General features: G+C 35.9%; 1 protein-coding gene across 1 annotated transcript in view; it reads left to right on the top strand.

Moving 5' to 3' along the window:
- ITGA1 (integrin subunit alpha 1) overlaps nt 1-19,715 on the top strand; it is a 167,636-nt gene that overhangs the window by 128,246 nt on the left and 19,675 nt on the right. The window contains exons 16-23 of the mRNA XM_019013336.4: nt 1,830-1,996; nt 3,431-3,567; nt 5,880-5,990; nt 8,391-8,600; nt 10,695-10,775; nt 12,743-12,819; nt 15,169-15,258; nt 17,015-17,117. Coding sequence (XP_018868881.2) covers nt 1,830-1,996; nt 3,431-3,567; nt 5,880-5,990; nt 8,391-8,600; nt 10,695-10,775; nt 12,743-12,819; nt 15,169-15,258; nt 17,015-17,117 — 976 coding nt within the window. The remainder of the gene's footprint in view (nt 1-1,829; nt 1,997-3,430; nt 3,568-5,879; nt 5,991-8,390; nt 8,601-10,694; nt 10,776-12,742; nt 12,820-15,168; nt 15,259-17,014; nt 17,118-19,715) is intronic.

Genomic DNA, 19,715 nt, shown 5'->3' with positions numbered 1-19,715 from the left:
CCAGTTTTGTTTCAAGGCTTTCTTGCAAAGCTTTGCAAACTTATTTATGGCCTCTCCTGCCCCAAATCAAGGCATTGATGGCCCAAAATGATAGTCATTTGCCTATCATAGTCCAGGCTCCATTGACAGCAGAATGGACCAAACCGATACACTGGGACACGAAGACTAAGATTCACAATGCCTAACAAGAAGTGAGAGTGGATACAAGTGACAGATGATAGGAAAAACATTTGGAAGCAAATAGTGAGTCTTGTCATGAGACCTGGACTGACCCCCAAGAAAGATCTGGCTGGGGCAGAGAGGATGTGTGGGGTGGACAATGGTCGAGGCAGCTTCATGCCTGGAGAATCCATATTACTAAGCAGGAAACTAGGCATGTTCATTCATTGCTGATGAAAGGGTAAACTGGCTAAAACTCATTCGAAGGTCTTTATCAATAAGTGTTTAAAAGCATTCCAATGTTCCTACTTTTTACTAAGGATTTAACTTCCTAAAAATGTAAAGATACAATCTAGAAGTACAATTAAAGGTGTCATCACAGCACTGTATGTAATACCATCTTTTAATAATGTTAAATTTACCACTATACTCAGAAACCATTTTTTTAAATTAAGCTAAATATCCAATGAGATGGGATTGAATGCATAGATTATGGTATGTGCATATGCTGGTATAGTCTGCTCCCATTAAAAATAATAAATCCCATTAAAAATAATGTTCTCAGAAAAATGTAAATATTGGAAAGCTGTTCATTGTAATATAATGTTTTAAAAATTTGTAGGCATACATATGAAGATGTGCTTTTGTATATATGTATGTATGCATGTGTGTATGTGTATGCGTGTTTTCTTCTGTAAAGAAAAAACCACTGAGTGTACTACACGTTAATGATGATTATTGCCGAGTGGTAGTATAACAAGTTATTTGTGTTTTCTTTATGCATTTCTATGATGTTTATATTTTCTATGAGTACATTGTTTTAACAGAAAAAAGAAAACCACCTTTTTTTAATGCAAAAGCATAAGTAGTGACTTCATTATTCACAACATACACAGTTATAAGGGGCTAGCTCTGGCCACAAGGCAGAAACCAGGTAAAAATGTGCAGTAATTGTTCCGGCTTGGATCTAAGACAATGATCTCAGAATCCATATATTCTGCATGTCTGAGATCTTACTCTGATCTCACTGGGCTTTCGAGTTAAAACGACTGAGTTTAAAATCCCAGGTTTTTCCTCTTAATAGCTTTTGACCTGGCATAAAATATTTAACCTTTCAGAGCCCCAGTTATCAAACGTAAAACAAAAATGATGTTGCTTATAATTAACCTTAAGAATTAAATGAAATAGCATCCATGTCTAGCACAATGCCTCAAATGTTATTTTGCTTTTCCTTCCTAGAAATAGAGGAAGAGCTGAACTCACAAGGACAGACAATATTACAGTCCAGACAAGAGATAGCAGGGGCCTACGGGCTGTTCAGGGACCTTTAGACTTCTTTGAAATTGGGAACAAACTCGTAAATCCCCAAAATATAGTTGATTCTGGGGTTTCACCTGGACACTTGATCCCATCTCTTTTCCATCACAGGAAAAACTAGATCTTTGGTGTTTGAACCAAAAGCCCCAAATGGTTTCCAAATATAACCTACATGTCTTAGAACATCAGATATAATCTCTTCTGTAACAATGATTAATTAAAGAAATGGAGTCCTGAGCACTGTATTATACATGAAGCAGAACCCTCTTCCATGCACTCACTTTGCACTCCCAAGTTGATGACATTCATTAAATGTAAAAATGTGTGAGTAATCCCATTGTTTTTGTTTGTAGGTCCCGAGATGTGGCCGTAGTTAAAGTGACCATGAATTTTGAGCCAAATAAAGTGAATATTCAAAAGAAAAACTGCCATATGGAGGGAAAGGAAACAGTATGCATAAATGCTACAGTGTGTTTTGATGTGAAATTAAAGTCTAAAGAAGACACGATTTATGAAGCTGGTAAGCAAAATAATTATAGCAAGTACTTTTGGGTCGAGGACAATATATTTGCTCTAGCATGATGAAGTCCAGTAGGATATTGTATTTTCCCCACCATGGTGAGCTGCACATCCTATTTGCCCCAGTGAAGATGCAGAACCTTGAAAAAAAATTCTGTTGCAAAAGGAATAGGTTATGGAACCCAGTCAATTCTGGAGCAGAAATTACATGTTTGTATGCAGTGCCCTCAACACTCCATAGTTTCTGTCTGGCTCTCCTACTTGCTATGTACAATCAGACGCTTAAGAAAAAAATACCGATTCAGAGGTAGAGTTTAGAAATTGAGCTACAAATGGGCCCAGTTTTCCTTCCTGTGGGTTTCTACAATGACTCTTCTCTCCCTTCTCTTGCCCCCTCTTGGGAAAGACTGGTATTGCAGAGAACCCTAATACTTTACCATTCCCACATTTCCGAGATCCTTTGCTCCATTGAGGTGACCCTAGTTTCTGAGAGTCAGACTTGTTCTGTGTGTGTGTTCTCAGGTGCATCAGGTCAGCCTGTGCTTCCTCTTCCTCCCTCCGTTCTCCACTTTCTAAGGCAGGTTTTTAATGATGTTGAAATATGCTCGAATCAAAGCTATAAAGGCCATTGGCTAAAGAAGAGAAATTTACTCTGTAACCAAATACAAGCAGAATGAGAAAAGCCATTAATCCTTAAAATCTGTTTTTCTTGATTTGTTCCATACGTGCATGTATATGCTCTGAAATAGCCTCCTGACTAGAAAGATCAATGTGGTATAAGAATATAAAATAATGATTTTGCGTTTTATATGTAACTTTATTTCAGTCTTCTTTAATTTTTGCAAAGTAATTAAGTGATCAACTAAGGAATATTGTAGCCTTCATATACAGTGTAAGATTTCATTTCTCTTCTTTATTGTGGTATGCTTATTTTATTGAACCTTAATAGTGGTTTGAACACAAGCTGAGATAATGTCGTTTTATACATAAATAGATTAAAATGTATATATTTGTAAACAAATAACTAAAGTATATTTTTGTCTCTATTGAAATATAACATAATCAATATTCTAAGCAGGGTTCCAACATTTCTAAACTTAAAAAGAATGTTTTAAGTGAAAATATAATAAATACAGTGGTGGTCTGGAAATTAGATGATAGGCAGGTGTGCATGTGTGTATAAGAATTATAAACAATAAATGTAATTAGACACTGAAAGCACAGTGAACTCAGAGAGCAGTTCTATAGAGTTCCTCAAGGTTATCTTCATGACTGCTAATATCATTGTTATAACAGTGTGGATATGCTGAACAATAGAATCTTTTTTGATTGATTGCCAAAGAGATTTTTCTATAATGCTAATTTAATAAGCTGTACAATATGAGAATCACTTCAAATAAACATTTCCATCAATTATTTTTTAAAATTTTTGTAGATTTGCAGTACCGTGTCACCCTAGATTCACTAAGACAAATATCACGAAGTTTTTTCTCTGGAACTCAAGAGAGAAAGGTTCAAAGGAACATCACAGTTCGAAAATCAGAATGCACTAAGCACTCCTTCTACATGTTGGCAAGTAAATCATATATCGTTGCTGCCTTATTCCAAATCAAGAATATAGTAGAGATGTCTTATTTCAAGTCAATCAAATTCTTACTGTTTTATTTCAAAATGCACTTATGATGTCATAAAGGAAATCTTGTTTGTTCATTTTTATCATAAAATCGCAGGTCTAATTTTCTCATTTCCAAATATTTGTAAAACTATCTCTAGTCTTCCCTGTCTGCGTTATCAGACATCTATATATTATGGAACGGCAGAAAAAGACACCGTGTTCTAGTTGACAAGAAACCTTATTCGTGTCTTCATTTCTTTCACTCATTCATTTATTCCTTCAACTTGAAAACATTTAATTTCTGTGGGCCTTGTCTGTCAGTTGTGGTTGATAAGTGATTAACTGCTCTGGGGGCAGACTGATAGGCTGTATGCTTTCTGGGATCCATGTAACTACATATCTCGCCGTTTGATTTTAGAGCGAAGGGGAAAATTATCTGGTATTTTCTATCATCTGTAGGCTTTGTGCTACTTCAGTTTTTTTTTTTTTAATTTTAGTGGATGAGGGAGTTTTGGAAAGCAAACTATTAATGTTTAGAGATGGCTGGTAAGCCAGTGTGAATCATTTAAAATGTATTTTGTTGGGACACTGTGTATATGGGGAATGTTCCCAACAGAGGGCAGGAGTTTCCTAAACATTTTCTTAAAATGTACATGAGAGTGATAAAAACAAGAAGCAGCATGAAGGTAATGAGGAAACTGATTTTAGTAACTGACATTAAGACTTAGAGACTTGACGGTAAACTTGGAGCTTTAAAGGAACCAGGCCAATTTTCCTACTTCTGACTTATTTCTGTATTATTGATATATTCATAGTCTGTATTTTGAAAATTGTAGTTCAGGGGCAGGGGAGTGACAGAAAATGTGCACCCTTTTGTGCCACATTTGTTCTTCCTCGGTGATTTTCATGTTGATATGCTTCCTGATACTTATCATGAAGCTTATTCTGTCAGGACCAAGATCAATCTATTATTTGGTAAAATAACACTGGAGTTGCCCCTCCTATTTAGTTAATCAGAACTGAACACTTAGGAATTAGAATGTGGATAAAATTTGAATGGGTATGAAACCAGATATGGCATTGTCTCCAACCTGCTAAAAATCATCTCAGTCTATGTTTGTCCACAAATTCAGTGTCTAAGTTATATCCAGGTACTGGTGTTTAAAGGACTGAAATATTTTCAAAATTTTGAAAATTGTTTTGGATTTTGAAAGAAGCACTTTGAAATTTGTTCTGGAGTCAGCCAGTGTAGAATTTGTATCCCAAATGTTCCACATTCTGAGAGACTTTGGCAACGTCATTTGATCTCTTAGAGGGTCAATCTTTCATCTGTAAAATAAGGACAATAATAGTTACTCATCTTAGAGGACTGTTGAAATAATTTGCAATAATGTATATAAAGCTCATAATTTTGAATACTATAAATGATTATTGTTATTGGTGGCATGTTAACAATATTAATCATATTTACATCCTTTCCAAATAATTTTACATTATAAAATTCTTGGCCAGGCATGGTGGCTCATGCCTGTAATCCCAGCACTTTGGGAGGCTGAGGTGAGTGGATCACCTGAGGTCAGGAGTTCGAGACCAGCCTGGCCAACGTGGTGAAACCCCGTCTCTACTAAAAACACAAAAATTAGCTGGGTGTGGTGGCACATGCCTGTAATCCCAGCTAGTCGGGAGGCTGAGGCAGGAGAATCGCTTGAACCTGGGAAGTGGAGGTTGCAGTGAGCCGAGATCGTGCCGCTGTACTGCAGCCTGGGTGACAGAGAGAGACTCTGTCTCAAAAAAACAAAACAACAACAACAACAAAAAAACCTTATAGCTCTAGGTATATATTACATTAATGAAATGTAACTCATTTTATAGAAAGTTTGCCCTTCTGAAGTTGGGAAATGTTCCCGGAAGTGTTACATAATGATCTTTGGCTTGAGGTCTCAAGAAAAACTATATTGTGATGCAGGTAGCTCCTATGTTGACACAGCAAAGTGTGATGTTGCCATCACTCCAGCAGGGCCCTCTGAGGAACTGGAAGTGAGTCAACAGGTCATACTCTGAAACCTCCACATTCCCCTATGCCCCTTGTCAGAATGGCAACCCCTGTCCAGGGAAGCAAAAGCCTGATGAGATCATATGTCAGATTAGATGCACAAGAATGTTGCAGTAAGCCTGACCCTTGGGGACAGAAGAAGGAGACATAACAAGATCAGAACAGAACACCCGGTAAATATGATACCAATGACATATTTTATGTTTCACCCTCTAGGACAAGCATGACTTTCAGGACTCTGTGAGAATAACGTTGGACTTTAATCTTACCGATCCAGAAAATGGGCCTGTTCTTGATGATTCTCTACCAAACTCAGTACATGAATATGTAAGTCAGATTTCTTTAAAATACAAAATACCAACTTGTGAACATTTTAGTGTCACTAGTAAACTGTGTTTTTTCACTACTCTGCATTGGTCACAAAGAACGAACAACTAACTGGAAGAAAGAAAAAAAAAGGCCAGCAGGTTTTATTCCTGGTCAGGAACGGAGAAAGAGGGAGCTCTTGCTCTAAAGACTTGCTCACAGCTTCTCTTCAAGCTGTGAAAACCTGGGGAATTTTAAGGAGTTAGATGTGGGGCAGGGAGATATCTGTAAGCATGTCCAGAGAGGAACTCCAGATGTACAAGTACAGATCATAAACATGCTTCCTTATACAACATATGTTCAAGAAATGGTGGCCATTTTCTTCTATGGCAGGGACTTTAGCATTATAATGACACGTTAATGATCTAAAGGTAACAAGAGGTTGCTGGTTCTTGTTTGCTCCGTTTTCTCAATGACTATATCTTCCTCTGGTAATTGGCAAAGGGTCCTGAAGCTCCCAGGCCGTCTGTAGTTGTTTTTCAGCAAGCTTACCTACAGATAAATAGACTAGAAAAAAAAAAACTGTTTAAGAAAAAAGAATGCACTTTCTCAGCTAGCTACTGTTTAACAAAATAATGAACTTTCTCAGTTATCTACTGTTCAAGAAAATAGTAAACTTTCTCAGCCGTATCTCCAGGTTTGCCCTGGTAACATTAGGAAAAAGCTTGAAACCCATGCACACATAACCCTAAATCAATTTAAAATGTTTTAAAAAAGAATTAGGCTCTTCTAGACTTTTCCCAATCCTTCTAATTTCCTATTGTTGGAGTTTAAGAAAACTAATAAATGACACTCATTTTTACCTCATTTGAATTTAGGACCAGTGGAAAGAAATCTCCCCCATTATTCTAATAAGCACTGGATTGCCATGTATGGTTTAGGTATAAAGGGTGTCCTCACACTGAAGCATGGACTTAGACTACCAGTAACCACCTAGGTCATCAGCAGTGCTGATCCATCTCTGTCCTTCTTCATGGAGCTCACCTTGTAAAACTTGTCAAATGGAGTAGAGCCAAATGTGTGCTTCCTGTGGGTACAGCTGCTCTGCGAATAGAAATGAGAGAAAGGGACTGAGTTGTGTTCACTTAGTTCCTGTTCCCAAAGTTAGAGTCCATGTGCCACCCCTGAGAGTGAGTGAGGGGAGAGAAGAGGGAGGGTGTCGCTAGCGTGGCTCCAATGGAAAAGATATGAGGGATGGGGAATTCTTTTTCCCCATACACCTATCTTCCATTCTCCCTTCCTTCCTACCAGATATATTGATTGTCTTATACATACCAGGCATTGGAGCTTACAGTCTAACACTGGAAACAGGTATTAAGTAGTAATTAGAGCGTATGCTATGGAGGAGGATTTCAGAGCTCTATAGGAACTTCCACCTAGGCTGGGAAGTCAGGACAGCCCTCCTGAAGTTGAGCCATTTCAGTGGAGCCCTGAAGGATAGGGCGATTTCCACCCAATTTAGGGGAGTTTGGGGAGCAGAGGGGATGCTAAGTGTGAAAGTCCTGAGCATGAAGGAAACAACGACACTCGCTAGTGTGGCTGACTCTAAAGAGCAAGAAAGGAGGTGATGTGAGGTGAGGCCGGAGGTAAAGGCAGGGGCCAGGTCATTCGGGACTTGGTGCCACTGCACAAATTCTAAACTTTTGAAAGAGCAGTGCAGTGCTTTTGAAGGTTTTTATTTGGTTCAGCCACGCGACAGGATGCAGCAGAGTGAAGAGTGGTTGGAGGGAAACAGGTGGATGTGGGAGCCCAGTGGGAAGCTATTACTTTAGTTCAGGGAGGAAATGAGAATGCTTGGGTGTGAGGTGGTGGTGGGAATGCAGAAGCAAGAAAGGATTGGAGAGATATTTAGAAGAGGAGTAGAATGGACAGGGCTTGGTGAGTTACATATGGTGGTGGTGGAGAGGCGGTCAATGAAGAGGAATCAAGCAAAACTCCTAGATTTGTGGCTTGACCGTTTTCCACCCTCTCAACTGAGCTTTATGACATTCCTAAGTATTTGATTAATTTTAAGAGAAAAATCTCATAATTAGAGTTGAGTAGATTTAGATCTTGCAATACTTGACTTTGTATTTCAAAACTGTCCTTCCCTGGCAGACAAAAGCCAGTGCAAAGCACCCATGAAAATTGTGCGTTCTTAAAAGGACTAGCACAATTTACATTTGTAAGTAAATGTTTACTCCTCTCCTCTATAAATTACAGGGATAAATGTAAAATCCCTTAAGATTTTTGCAGGGAAATTCTCCTTATGAGTTGCTTAACTTACTTTGGCTGTATGCCATTTTTGTTACACAAATTGATGGGTAATTTTCAATAATGCATAGCTAAATTTTGAAAAATTCTTTCCTGTCATCATTTCAGATTCCCTTTGCCAAAGATTGTGGAAATAAGGAAAAATGTGTCTCAGACCTCAGCCTGCATGTCGCCACCACTGAAAAGGACCTGCTGATTGTCCGGTCCCAGAATGATAAGTTCAACGTTAGCCTCACAGTCAAAAATACAAAGGACAGTGCCTATAACACCAGGACAATAGTGCATTATTCTCCAAATCTAGTTTTTTCAGGAATTGAGGTAAACTTTCAGTTTTTCATTTATTTATTCTCTTAACGTCATTTACCGGGCCTACTTTTCATGCTACTGAGATAATTGCTTTTATTAGATTGATTTTGAAAGAATAGAAGGAATTTTTTACATTAGTCCTCACCAATGGTGAAAGTATTAAGCTTTTTAAAAAAGTTTTGTTTTATTTATTCAAATATGTATGTCTTTTCTTAGATTCTGTATGAGGAAAGGATAGCTCATGTATAAAAACTGTATGTTTCATAAAATCCTTAAACCACTGAAACTGAAACAGAGTCAAGGAAAATAATAACAATCAAAGCCAAAACAGTTAGCAGACATACAGAGAGGTACCTCTGTGTTAAGCAAAAATAATTTACCTGCAGGAAAATCAAGATACCATATCTCCCTTTCTATGCAAAATCCTTACTTTGGCAAGATATTTGTATTAAATAACTGTGTCTTATTGATTTGTAACAGAGGTTTCTTTTATTATGTTGGCAATAAAATATATTAATCTGTGTAAGATGCTATATCAGAGGTAATCAGTGTTTCCAAATGTGAACTTTGCTCTTAATTCTGATCTCTAAATGAATCCCACTGAGTTAAAATTTTGTGTATATTTATATTAATTAATATTACATACAATTTATATTAAAAGCAATGCACTTAATATTATACATAGTATTAAAACACTATTGTCTACTTTCTGTAAACTCAGATTTCATGGATGTTTCTCTCTATCTGTTAGGATATCACTTAGAGACATGATGACTAAGACAAACCTAAAAATAATGTCATATATTACTATATTTTGGATTCAATTAAGAATATTAATTACAGGCTGGGCATGGTGGCTCATGCCTGTAATCCCAGCACTTTGGGAGACCGAGGCGGGCAGATTACGCGGTCAGGAGATCGAGACCATCCAGGCTAACACGGTGAAACCCCCTCTCTACTAAAAATACAAAAAATTAGCAAGGCATGGTGGCACGCACCTGTAGTCCCAGCTACTCAGGAGGCTGAGGCAGGAGAATCACTTGAACCCAGGAGGTGGAGGTTGCAGTGAGCCGAGATTGCACCACTGCACTCCAGCCTGGGTGACAGAGAGAGAACAAGACTCTGTCTCAAAAAATTATTATTATTATTATTATTATAAATACAAATGTACAAAGTAATCTTGGGGAAAATATTACCACAAAATTTTTCTCTATTAAAAATTATTGCCTGTATCCTCCTCAGCTGACTTAATGGCCTGGCAGAGAGGCATAGCTAAAAATCTGACAGTGCATCTCTTCTGCGTATATTAACAGTAACAACAGTAATAATGATGGCAACCATTTCTTGAGTCACATCATGGTTTAGGCCCTGTACTAAGGATTTCACTCATTTCATTTTCATTAATTCTTTTGTAAGTAGGTATGACTGTACTGCAGAGATGCGAAGATAAAACCTTTTTTTCATGTTTCAACATTCTTGTAATTGCATCTTACAATTGATAACATGTTTATTTACCTGGCAGTGTTATTTTTCCTTCTTATGGGTATGTAAAAATAATGGCATATCTCATGTTCAATGGCATTTTAAATTGGAAAAAAATAGAGTATATGACTAAACCACTTGATAGAAAATCAGTCCCAGAGAGGTGAGGAATCTTAACAAGGATAAAGCTAACAATGGTGCAGTCAGGGTTTAAATTCTGGTGGTCACGGGTCAGAGCCTATGCTCTTATCCACTGCACTAAACTCCTCCAATGACTAACATTCACTGAAGGCTGCTCTGCACCAGTCTTGGGTGTCTGGATTATTTTATCCAGCCACCGCAATCACTCTGTGAGGGAGGTGCTATTAGTACTTCCATTTTACAACTGAAAACTTAGGTAGGATTGTGAGATATGCTTTGTCTTTCAGGCACCCACAAGTGATGTTTTAGGATTTCCATGAGTGTAGAACAGCTGGTCCCAGAATTCTGTGCCTCTTCCAGCTAAATCGAGACAAAAATAGTGGCAAGGCAGTCACCAAGACACATCTGGGAAAATTCTGAAAGAACACGTTTCAATATTTCACCTGCTTGTCCGCTCTGATTCTGTTTGCTTTCTCTTCCTAGGCTATCCAAAAAGACAGTTGTGAATCTAATCATAATATCACATGTAAAGTTGGATATCCCTTCCTGAGAAGAGGAGAGATGGTGAGCAGATTATACAAAATACATGTAGAAATTGAATATGAAAAGTAATATGTGCAAAGACAAATATATAAATCCTTCCAATGGTTGTTTAGGATAATATGGGTGAAAAATGTTCAGTTCAAAATTGTGACAGATTGGAATATGCTATGATCAGAATGTTTGTGCCCCACCAAAATTCATATGTTAATACTTAATCCCCAATGTGATAGTAGTAAAAGATGAGGCCTTTAGGAGGTCATTAGGTCCAGAGGGTGGAGCCCCCATGAGGGATTAGTGTCCTCATAAGAGAGGCTTGAGGGAGACTGCTCACCCCTTCTACCATGTCAGAACACATAGCAGGTGCCATCTATGAGAACTGGGTGTTTCCAGACACTGAATCTGTTGGTGCCTTGATCTTGGACTTCCCAACCCTCAGAACTGCGAGCAATATATTTCTGTTATTTATAAAATGCTTGGTATAAGGTATTTTGTACAAGGTATTTATAAATAACAGAAACATATTTAACAACCTTGTAACAATTCTTACACAGGCAAACTCGAACACCAAGACAAGATTTAAAATTTATACTACATAACGTATCTAATTTATACTACATAACATATCTGATAAAATGGAGCTGGGAAATTCTGTTATTGGAGTCTCCTAGGTAGTAGGTGTCTCTGGCCTTCAAGAAAAAGAATGCTTCAAATAGATTGGTTTAGAACTTAATCAGAAATTCTCCTTCCATCTCTCTCTTTCTAAAAAACAATTGCCTTATTGAGATATAATTCACGTAGCATGGATGGAGTTCACTCGTTGAAAGTGTGTATTTCAATGGGTTTTAGTATATTCACCAAATTATAAATCGTACAGTCATTACGACAATTGATTTTAGAACATTTTCACACACCACAAAGAAGCCACGTATGCATTGGCAGTCACTCTGTTTTTCCTCAACAGCCTTTCTCCCAACCCCAGGCAACCACTAACCTGCTTTCTTTTTCTATGGAACAAATTGAATTTCCAAATATTAATTGACTTTTATTGGCAATTCTAGAATCAGGCAACACCTTATTCTGTAAAATAAAATGAATGGTGGATGAGCTGAGGAGAGGAAGTTGACTTTATAGAGAGAAAAGGGCTGAAGAAAGCAGAAACAGAATGAAAAGTCGATTGGTCATTTCAAAGTTATTTTCCTTGTAAAAGTGAAAGCAGAGGGGATTTTCTTATCATGCTGTTTGAAACTGGCTTGATTGGGGATTTGGTGATTATCTCTCACTTTTCTCATCTCTCAAAAAGTCAGACAAATGACTTAATTTCGGCTTTGTGGTGTGGAACTTAAGCATTATTTAGTCTGTTGGGCCTAGAGCAAGAGCTGTCCAAACCAATGACCTCCTATACGTTTTATTTAACATGTTTCTTAGTCTATTCTGGCTGCTATAACTAAATACTATAAACCGAGTAGCTTATAAGCCAGAAGTTTATTTCTCACAGTTCTGGAAGCTGGGAAGTCCAAAGTAAACACACTGGTAGATCTAGTGTCTGGTGAGGGCCCATTTCATGCTTCATAGAAGATGTCTTTTCAATGCATCCTGAGATAGCAGAAGCAGGGAGGCAGCATTCTGAGTTACAAGGGTACTAATCCCACTCATGAGGGCTCTGCCCTTATGATCTCATCACCTGCCCAAAGGCCCCATCTCCTAATATCATCACATTAGTGTTTAGGTTTCAACGCATGAATTTTGAGGGGAAACATTCACATTATAGCAATATGTAAAACATGGTAGACATTCACATTGAAAAAGAACATGTATATTATATGTTATTCTATCTATTTTGAGATACAATAAGGTTTCATTTTGTAAGACAATGTTTCTCAAATAACTTCATAATTTGAGTTTAGGTAATGTCATTTATGGAAATTGAATATTTTAGTCAAAGCAAACAATTTCTTATCTGTTACTAAAGACATGTTTTTATTTTATAGGTAACTTTCAAAATATTGTTTCAGTTTAATACATCCTATCTCATGGAAAATGTGACCATTTATTTAAGTGCAACAAGGTTGGTTTACATGTGTATAAATGTATGTATATGAATGTATATTGCTTCTTCTGTGTATGTCGAATATTTTGCTCTATAAACTCACTGACAGTTTCTTCCAGGTTGTAGGAGATCAGTAGAAGTGGAAGGCAATTAACCACTTTGCTTCACAAAAAACACCCTTAAGAATAAGTAGCAAAATAAAGAAATTTTCATTTAATAGAAATAATTCACCTAATTAGATTAAAGCAATGGTTCTATGAGCTATAGAAGATACCATAATCACACATCATTTATATCTGCCAAATTGCATTTAAATTCATAAAAAATTTACTGATAATTTAAAAACTTTCACTGGCTGCCCATCAAGGTCAAATGAATCATTAGACGGACTTAAAGTTTTGTGATATCCTTTTGTAATTTAATATACTTTATTCAAATCAGTCAGTACTTCTGAAAGGTATCATAGAACACACAGACTAACAACAGCAAAGGCTCAATAAGGAAAGTGAAATAGTGGTGTAACTTTCTTCTAATTATAATTATCCACTGACCTGTCTGCAGTGAGATGGTGTCTTTTACTGTTTTATTCACAGTGACTAGCATTGTGCCTGCCATATTATAATCACTACATAGATGTAGACTAAATGAATAAATTAGAGAAATGAATTAACAGATTAATTAATTCTGTATGTTCAAGTCAACTCAACAAATATTTATTTGACATCTATTATGCACAAGATATTGAGTTAGTCACTGTAACGAATGTAAAAATTACTAAGGGCACGAAACTCCTCATAGGGTAGGTATTACAGTAGGGGGTTGAGACTAGTATAAAATTATGTAACCTGGGATAGAATAAAAACAATCCATTATAGAGATATAAAGCTTTGTCAGAAAATTAATAGAAGCTGAAATAATATCTACTTGGCAATGGGAACCCAAGAAAGCTTTATCAAGGAACTTATAATTGAGAAAGACCTTCAAGGGTAGATAGCATTTCACAGAGAGGTCGCTGAGTAGCACCAGGTGGAGCATTTCAGGCAAAATATATAGCTTGATTAAAAAGGTTATCAATTTTAGCTGAAATATAAAGAATACATAAAGTAGCAATGAAAATAAACAGGGAGTGTGCATTCTATCATATTACGCTAGGTACTGAATGTCAGTCAAGGTATTATTTCTTAATTGAACAGACCTTGAAAAGCCAGTAAAGTTTTTGAGAGGTAAAGTCATCTGTACAGAGCTGCTGCTTATGGAGATGAATTTAGGAAGGCTGCAGTGTGGAATGGGTGAGAGAAAAGGGGACCATTCATGCTAAGAGCTGAGTCACACAAATACCTATAATCCAAGGCAGCATGCTGCGTTCTCTGTCCTGCTGCTTATGAGCCACTTTATACATTTGGGAATAAGCAGAGCCATTAAAAGGTACTCTTATGCCCATTCTGTGAGACAATATGTTAGGTGCTTGGTCAGTTGGTGGAGGGGTATGTGTATAATAATAATGAAAGCTAACACTTACTGAATATTTCCTATGTCCTAGGCACAATCTTAAGCACTTTATACTTATTACTAATTTAATCATCATTTATTACTCATTTAATATCCCATTTTATAGATGAAGAAACCAAAACAAAGACAGATAAGTAATTTGACCAAAGTGTATCAGTGTCCAAGAACAATCCCATTCTCTGGCCCCAGAGCCAGTGTTCATTACTCGTTATATCATTTGTATGTGTTTTCTAATACGAGGAAGTGTGTATATGTGTGTATGCACATATATACATGTGTTTACATAATATATAATTTAAATGATAACCAAAATCAAGAGAATAAATCAGTGCTTAACAAATAATATGATCATCAAGTACTTAGTATGGAAAGACTATTAAAGAAGAAAACAAAAGAGTTTAGATTTACTCTCAGCTGTGTGACCCTAATCACTTATCTTTACTAAGTCCTCATCCGTGATAAATAAGAATCACCTGGGGGCAGATATGTGGTTAAAAACAGAAATTCCTGCACCCCAAGTTGGAACCACTAAATCCACATTTCTAAGGGAAGCCCAGTAACCTTTGTATTTTAACAATTAAACCGAGGGATTCTTATCATTATTGTCATAGAATTTTGAAAAACATAAATCAGTGTGATTGTCAACTCTAGTTGCACATCAGAATCAACTTGGGAACTTTCAACCATACCAATCATCTCTGATCTCCTTCTTCACCCCAATTTAAAAAATGATTAAAAATTATACTCTTACGTGCTTTTATTTAGTTGCCAGGATAAGCTTCTCTTTCAAACACTTAGAAATGTCTCTAAATAGTCAAGATTTTAATGGTTTGTCTGAATGTGCCGTGTATTTTCTAGTGACAGCGAAGAACCTCCTGAAACCCTTTCTGATAACGTAGTAAACATTTCTATCCCGGTAAAATATGAAGTTGGACTACAGTTTTACAGGTAGGAGAAAACTACATTTTTATGTTGATGCCTTTCTATTAACCCAGTGGTTCTGAAAGTGTGGTCCCTGCCTGGCCAAGGGCATCAGCATCACCTGGAAACTTGTTAGGCAAATTCTCTGGCCCCACCAGAAACCTACCAAATCAGAAACTCAGAGGATGGGGTTAAACAAGCCTTCCAGGTAATTCTCATGCATCCTAATGTTTGAGAACCATTATACTAAATAACCCAGAATGTTAGGTGTTAGTGATACCAGATTGCATTTGCTGTCCAGTCTTAATTCCCGAATGCAAGTTGAAGACCCAGAAGTCCTTCGCAAAACACGATATTTTCTTAGAGGCCGCCAGCATGTTTCTTGGTCATCGTTCTCATCCTGTGGAAGCTGATCAGTCTTCTCAATCTGGACACACAAGATTAAAGCATTTCTCATTGATAAGAGCTGTTTATTTCTTCCACCATTCATAAACCATTCTTTCTCTTAAGAACTTCTTATCTATCCCAACACAAACCATGTTGACAAACTTTCCCTCTATAATTTCCCCTGCTTAAGCAGAACTCCAAGCTTTTGCCAAATAAACATGTGCAATACACTTAAAAGGATAAGAATCAGTGGCAAGTAGGTTTATTCTAAAAGTCTTATCATTTTATTAATTTTTTAATAATAGTGGCTAACATTTATTGAGCCTTTGTGTTCTGTCTTATGTGATCCTCATGATAACACTATGGTTCAAATACAACTACTATCTCCATTTTCCAGTTGAAGAATTTGAGGTTCAGAGAGGGTAATTTACCCAAGGTTATATATTCAGGAAGTGTTAGTTTAAACCATTTCACTTGCTTTTTTTTTCTTTTAACTTAAAAACTGTTTTAAATTGACACATAATAATTGTACATATTTATAAGGTGCTTGGAGACGTTGTGATGCAAGTAATATATAGCAACTAAACAGGGTAATTGGAACATCCATTGTCTCAAACATTTATCTTTTTTTTGTATTGGGAGCATTCAATATCTTCCTTCTGGCTTAATAATTTATTATCTGTGGCACTCTCTCTTTACTAACTGGAGACTACAAAAATGGCATGATTATAGGACATACATGTAGATTGTGCTAATATTTCTCAGCCTTTAAATTCTGTCTCCACTTTTCTGTATTTTTCTGTATCCACTTCTATTGGTGCACTGACTTTTCCCCAAGAGTTTTCCATTTACTTAAAATCAAATTTTGGCAAACACTTATAAATATTTTTTGTCTTCCCTTGACTGAAGTGCTGCTTAAAAACATACTATTTTACTCTACCAAGTTCATCCAAAGAACATGATGAAGCTGTGTAGAGAAGATTGAACTTTTAAGTTTAGCAGTAAATATAGGACTTTAAATTATGAAATGGTAAAAATTTTTAATCTATTTAGAATTCAGCATTACATTTTAGTTTCATTTTTCACTAGGTATAAATGGTATTAGTCAATTTATGGAAACTTTTCACTTGTTAACCATGAAATTTTAACTTTTAAAACTCATATTCTAGCATTTTGGGGTCAAATAAGCATCAGTGACTATTGAACTAAATTACATAATCCTTCTCACTCTCCTCAAAGATTTAATTTTAGGTTTCAAAGTAAATGAATTCCCCTATGATTTGAAATCCCTACAAGTATTTTTGTGGAATTACATGATATGGAGAAAGAAAATAATGAGGCCAAATAAAAGTTAAACTTTGTTATGTTTTATTTTTCTTCTAATTAATTTTTTAAGCTCTGCAAGTGAATACCACATTTCAATTGCTGCCAATGAGACAGTCCCTGAAGTTATTAATTCTACTGAGGACATTGGAAATGAAATTAATATCTTCTACTTGGTAAGAAATTACCTCTAAAATAGTATTCTAAAGGAGTTATTTGTAAATATATAAATTAAAGTATTAACAGACACATAAAAATATGTTGCTTCAATGTTTAATCTCTATATTCCAGCATATTTTCTTTATAATTTCATAAATATAAATGTAGACATATAATATATAAATATAATTTTCAATTGATATTTTTCTTTATAATTTCACTGAAGATTTAAATTTGTTGTAATTATATTTTCACATCAGTTTAGAGATCTAAGTCTCTAATTTCCTCAAAATAAGATACCACTAGAATGACTTTCCAGAAAAAATATAAACTATGGGACTAGATAGATGCTACCGATAAACCTGTAGACTTTACTTACATTATTTTATCAGTGTGACTGAGAAAAGCACTTTTTCATTAATTATGACTATCAGAAATTTGTTATCACAATTGTCTTGGCAATTTTTTTTACTTAACAAATAAGTATGTATCAAGTTCTCCTTATTGTTACCTTTCACATGCATTGTACTATAAATTACTCATGTTGGTACTACCACCTCCTTAAGTGATGTTTTCTATTACATTTATTTTTCCTTTTAAATCCTTCATAACAAACTCTATACCACTATAGCAAACAACCACGGAATTTTATTTTAGGTAATGCCTAGTTACTGACACAGACTCAAGTTAAAATCACTCAAGGAAAAAAGAGAACACAATTCAAATAATGGATTTAAATATGTATTCAAAAATATGAGATAATGCAACAAAATTATAAATGAAGACAGCCTCAGTCCCTTTGGGAATTGCCAACCACAAAAAAAAGTTCTCTCATAGAGTATAAATAAACATATACTCCCAAGATTAATTTCATTTTTTAAAATTTGTACTCTTTGCTAGAATTCCTACGACAATTTATGCTAATTTCCCTGGAAATTAGCATAAATGCCAATCACTCTACTGGATTCTAGGACAGATTTTTGGAATTCAGGCTATCAGATTTCTCCAGCCCCATTCACTTTCCCTGAACTAGAAAATTCAGCAAAAAAAGGAAAGAAAACAAAAATACTTTGTTGCAGAACTTTGTATATTGTAACTTATTAGGGTCCAGATTTGAAATAGGTACTCTCTCTTATAACAGTGTTGATATGAATTACATTGCTAAGAATATTCCTGAGCATAAAACTTTGTGTGTATCTCTGATTATTTTGCTGAAGTAAATTCTAGAACTGGAATAAAGGAATTTTTTAAAAGAACTTTTTTTAAGGTGAAACCCGGTAAGTTTACTGCTCGGAATTTTCCCTAGGAAATTTTTGGTGATAGAAACAAAGACTTCAGGGATGTTTTTAACAATATTATTTATAATAGTTTAAAAATTAAAGCCTGGGCACAATCTAAACACTTAACACAATGAAATTACTTAAATTTTCATATATTTAGTGAAGAGATTATCATATATTCAATGGAGAGACTTAATGTAATATTTCAGAAGGCACATTTTGGAGTAAGAAACCATAATGTTGCTATTTACTAGCTTTGTGATCTTGGAAGTTCTTAATTTTCATTCCAACCTTCTTACCTCATAGATAAAACAAAGATAATAAGAGGATCTGCTTCCTGCAGTTGTTAACAGGGTTAAAAGCAATAATGCATATAAGAAGATTAGCACAGCATGTGGCACATAGTCAACAATATTGATGTTGTGGTTGTTATGAACAGTCATATTCTCAATAAACTTATACATTTAAAGGAAAATGCCATAGCATAATACATTTTACAGACAGGGTACAAAACTGTATTTTATTGTGTTACAAATTTTATAAATATGCATATATGCAAATAGGACAGGTAACCTACACTAAAATGTTACCAAGGTAGTTGAAGTATAGGAAACGTTTATTTTCTGTTTATTTTCAGTATTTTCCAATGTTTCTAAAAGGAACATTTTTCAATCAGAAAAAAATGATAATTACAGAACACAGAATTTCTGACTGAATATCAGGAAACAGAATTTGACTGGAAATCAAGAAGATAAGAGTTTGGGAGCATGTTTAAGGGTCCAGGTGCAGCTGGTCAGGAACCTCCAGAATTCCAGAATTAAAGGATGTATTTCATCTTTACCAACCCAGGAAATTGCTTCAGATCTGAGGAGCTCTCAGTCTGGAAGGCTCAGTTGGGTAGATCACTGACTTTCCTTGGGTCTATCTATGTAGATCAAGGTGTTCCCTACCCAGCTAAAGAAGCTGCACAGGGATGTCATAGGCTTCAGGCCTGCAGATTATGCTTCAGCAGTGGGAAGGGGACCACTGCATCTGGTTGTCCCAGTTCAGTTGTACCTTTTAAGCAGGGAAGGACCTCTGGATAGTGAGTTCAGTTTCCTGTTGAACTTTATCCTGCCCACCTTTCCCTCTGAGCTACACTCACTACTGGTAGCAGAACATGATACTAAGTGGAAATTTTGGGTTAGTGGATAAAATCGAATGGAGACTGAGATGAAAGTAAATCTGACTCTCATAAAACCAGATTATCAACAGCCAGTGTCACGGTAGCCCTAGCTGGGGGTAGAATTGTGAAGGGAAGCAGATGGGAGTCTGGTTTGCCTGTATAGTGGTGGC

The sequence above is a fragment of the Gorilla gorilla genome, chromosome 19, assembly GCF_029281585.2.
Source record: "Gorilla gorilla gorilla isolate KB3781 chromosome 19, NHGRI_mGorGor1-v2.1_pri, whole genome shotgun sequence".
In the NCBI taxonomy this organism is placed as follows: domain Eukaryota; kingdom Metazoa; phylum Chordata; class Mammalia; order Primates; family Hominidae; genus Gorilla; species Gorilla gorilla.
Note: the sequence above shows the minus strand (reverse complement) of the source record. Positions and strands in the feature narration are given on the sequence as shown.